At 33.3% G+C, this 4,366-nt stretch overlaps 1 protein-coding gene across 1 annotated transcript; it reads right to left on the bottom strand.

Moving 5' to 3' along the window:
- Nucleotides 1-452: 452 nt before the first annotated feature.
- Nucleotides 453-3,852, bottom strand: Roc1a (Regulator of cullins 1a). Its single transcript, XM_072531418.1, has 5 exons — nt 3,647-3,852; nt 3,472-3,499; nt 2,932-3,053; nt 2,762-2,847; nt 453-591 (listed from the first exon to the last, which is right to left on the bottom strand). Exons 1-5 carry the CDS (start codon nt 3,737-3,739, stop codon nt 579-581), a joined length of 342 nt encoding a protein of 113 aa, XP_072387519.1. The 5' UTR covers nt 3,740-3,852; the 3' UTR covers nt 453-578.
- Between the last annotated feature and the right edge of the window lie 514 nt (nt 3,853-4,366).

Consider the following 4,366-nt stretch of genomic DNA (forward strand, 5'->3'; position numbering starts at 1 on the left):
AAAAAAGTTAAAATGATAGAAGAAAACTAAGCACTAATGGTTTAAAAATAACATATATAAGTGAAATAAATTTTCCCACATTTAACTTGCCATGTCTGTTCTGAATAACTACAGAAATGACTGAAAATGTTGATGCTAGACAGCATTAATATATCGTTTGCTCATATAATGACAGTTCCCTGTTTAAATATTAGCATGATTCAATTGTAACTGGGTGTAGTTAAACACTAACCAACAAAATATCTGTACATAAATATGCTTTCTGAATATATAAGTAAATTTGGGTGATACAATAAGCTGGATTTCTTTGAGAAATAATCATACAATTTTTGTCACTATCTAATACACATATTAGACAGAAACAGAGCATTGAAAACAGCCTGTGAGAATAACCATAATCCCTTTATTTCATATATAATAATAAATCAACAAATAATAAAACTACCTTAAAATACTAAGAAACTGTTTAATTCGAAAGAAAATGAAATATTGACAAAATATTGTATTATTAATTGTTAATACCATTAAATTATAAATAGGTCTTCCTTTTAATTTGATGCAAAACCAAAACTAAAGCACTAATGTCCATACCTGAAAAGAAAAATAAGATTACTTTTTCGCAAATGTTTTATACACAAATGTACATTTATACACAAGAACCTGAAAATCTATTCACTTCATTAAAACAAAATCAAAATAGATTTGACATTTAGAGTATCTAAAAATATTTAACCAAAAAGGTAATAAGATAGCATAATATAAGATAAGCAAGCAAAAATTTAAAACTAAAGATCAAGTATAGCAGTGTGACTCCTATAACTGCATAAGTACACATCCAAAAGTTCTTCAAACTGGGCCCTGATTCTAATTGAGATTTCAACTCAAAACATGTCGAAATTAATATGGCGACGTCGAAATGCGACTTTGCGAGCCTTGTGGATTTCAGCTGAACTAACCAAATGACGACACTATTTTTCGATTTATCGAAATTAATTTCAACTTCATGAAAGTGGTTGAAATTTCATTTTGAGTCAAAATTAATCTGACATTACTGGTTGGACTGGGAGAAGTGATCTTAGGTTCAGTTTAGGTAGGCGGTGTTGTGTTTTGATTCTTGCAAAAAAAACTGAGGCAAAGAGTATTAATATGGCTGCGTTTTACGGACATTTGCTGGTCTTGGAGGAATTAGAGAGGATAGGTATCCGACGCTCACAACGGAGGATAAGAAGAATGTTACGGGATACTCAAAAATCCTTTTTTACTAAGTGGTGCTCAATTTAGGCAGCAATTCCGGCTTAATAAACAAGCTGCAAATTATTTGATAAGGGTATTAGAACCATATTTGGAGGAGGGTGTTTATGCCTCTCATCATCATCAGTGGCATTACAGCTCGTTATGAGCCAAAGCCTTCTTCAGAACAATCTTCCATTCACCCCTGTCTCTGGCAACTCTTCTCCATGCTTTTACTCCAATGGATTTTAGATCATCCTATATGTTATCTTGATACCTAAGTTTTGGTCTTCCTCTGGCTCGTCTTCCCACTGGTCCTCTTCGGTCAAAAATTTTTCTGATCGTTGCATCTTCATCTCGCCTAATTACATGCCCTATCCATCGAAGGCGTGCTAATTTAATACATTTTATAACGTCAGGTTCCCCAAAACTTCTGTATAACTGAAAATTGTAGCGCCTACGCCACAAACCCTGTTCTTGGATTCCTCCATATATTTTCCTTAGAATTTTTCTCTCGAAACGTTTAAGCAATTCTTGGTCGTTCTGTGTAAGTGACCATGTTTCAGACCCGTATGTTAACACTGGCCTTATTAGTGTTTTATATATGGTAACTTTAATTTTTCTGGGTAGTTTTGGGGCCATATGTTTCCTTAAGCCATAATAGCACTTATTGGCAAGCACTATTCTTCTTTTAATTTCTTCGCTGACATTGTTATCTTCGGTCAGCAGCGAGCCAAGGTAGACGAAGGTGTCCACACCTTCCAGTTCCAGATCATCAATTAATAGTCTAGGTATCTGGTTGCCTGATCTAGTACAATACATATACTTGGTTTTCTGTGCGTTTATGCCTCTAGGATACCCAAAATGTTTAGGGTAAGTATTACTAAGCTGCAGTAAATTTAAAAATATATTAGAATATAACCACAAGTCAAATCTTAGTGGTTATAGCTTAAGGATCTCCCACATCGCCTTTTTTCTTTCCTTGCCATCTTTCGATTCAAAATATAATTGAGAATGGCCACTATTTATGATTTAACAACTCAAACAAGAAAAAAAAAGACGTTCACGTAACGTAAACAAAACAAACATTCAACAAGTGTAGTGCAGCGTGCAGCCAATAAACAAGAGGGCCAACCCAAATTTTCAGCAGTGTCAAAATGATAAAGTAAATATCCCCAGTTTTAACTACAATCAAAATGAATGAGAATCGCTAGCGATTGCAACTGTCATGGCGTAGTTGCTTTTAAATTTCCACATCAAAATGAAATAGAATCAGGGCCCTGGTTTGTCTCATAAATAACTATAATTATTTTAATAATGATCTGTATTAACAAAATGAAGATTATCACTATTGTAGCCAGATATATTAGCTCATAATACTTTGAATATACTAAGAATTTGCAGTTATTTTATAAAAAATAAATTTCTGAACATCCCATACAAACAGATACTAAATGTGGAATCTAAACAATGTAAATAAAACATTCAAAAAATAAATAAACAAAACAGTTTTAAAAAAATGAAAACTTACTTCTGAAACTCCCATTCTCTATTATCTAAAGGACATACTTGTCTAGTTTTTAACCATCTAGATATGCAGTGGAAGTGAAACGCATGCTGAAAAGTATGGAAATTTTGAATGTCAAAGTTTATATTCAAATACTTATCTAATAAAAAAAAGAGGAGATAGAGAACACTTACATTACAAACACCCCAAGCTACAGTGCATTCTTCACTGGTGGCTGACGCCTGGTTCGCCTGGCATTCAATACATAGATCCATAATATGATTTCGGCAAATGGCACAGTTATCCACTACAATGTCTAAAAAGAAGATATAAGTAAGAAGATTAAGTTATAATAAAATTAGCAGAAATACAGAACAATATAGGTGCAACATATTTATGTTATCAAGAGTACAAAAGCAAACAACATAAAGTTTATACGTTTATTATTAATCAGAAAAATTAAGATGTATGCTTTATTGTTAGTGGTTTACAGACGTGTGCAATTTTTCATAATTATGTTTTGTAAATGTTAGATACATTTTGAACTACTACAAAATATGGTTGGGACATGATAAGAATTAGTATATTCCATAGGTGTAAAGTTTAAATCAGGATAAACTAAGTATATTCTCATATTATATATCCACAGTTCCACCTGTACAATTTAGTGTTTGGCCTAATGGAGTAAACCTTAATATAGAATTACCATTCTTTTTATATGTAATCTAACTTACCCCAGGCCCACAAAGCTACAGCATTCCACTGAAACAAAAAGGCTATGTTAAATAAGAAGAAAAAATAGACAATTAAGATTAACATATTTTGTGTACTTTTTTATTTAAAATTAAGTATTATTAGACGTTAATTTTAAATAACTTAAAGTAGAAGGTTAAATTACAAAGCATTTACCTTTTTTACTTCAAAACGTTTCTTTTCTCCTTTTGAGCTACTGGAAGTGGGCAATTCTACTTCTTCGGCATCAACATCCATAGCAGAAGCCATTTCTTTGTGCTAAATTTGAAATATTTAAATAACTAAATCCAATGTGTAAAATTTTCAGTGACAGATCAAAAATATATTTTGAGTTTGAGACTACGTGTGACATGTGACATCTGACAATTAAAATTTTGAATGTCTTTCTAAATTTTGCTATTCTGTGAAAGTAAGAACGCTGTGCGGTGCATGTACACCATCGAGTTAGAATCTAGATCTAGATTCTAACTCGATGATGTACACGGTTCGTAGACTTACTACGGTTGCCTCTTCCGCCTAACCAATGAACATTAAGCCCGAAACTGTACTCTCGTGACGTAATTCTTCCCCTTCAACCAATCAACACTGCAATCGACCTGCCCTCTACATTCAGTTTCAATCGCGAATAAATGGGTTTTGTGAGTAGAATTCCCTACTCTAAGGGTTTTGTATTCTTGTGTACTCTGGTGACGTAACTCAACCCCCACCCCAGTCGGAAGAGGCAACTGTAGTAAGTCTAGGGATGGTGACCTGATCCCGTACCAGTTACTTTGGAACAGGTATTTTATTTATACTTGTGGAACTGATCCCTAAACACCAATATAAACGAGTACGCGTACGCGTACATTGTACTCGCTCTGGCTGGACTTGGACTTT

Source organism: Diabrotica undecimpunctata, chromosome 1 (genome assembly GCF_040954645.1).
Source record: "Diabrotica undecimpunctata isolate CICGRU chromosome 1, icDiaUnde3, whole genome shotgun sequence".
Classification (NCBI taxonomy): Eukaryota; Metazoa; Arthropoda; class Insecta; order Coleoptera; family Chrysomelidae; genus Diabrotica; species Diabrotica undecimpunctata.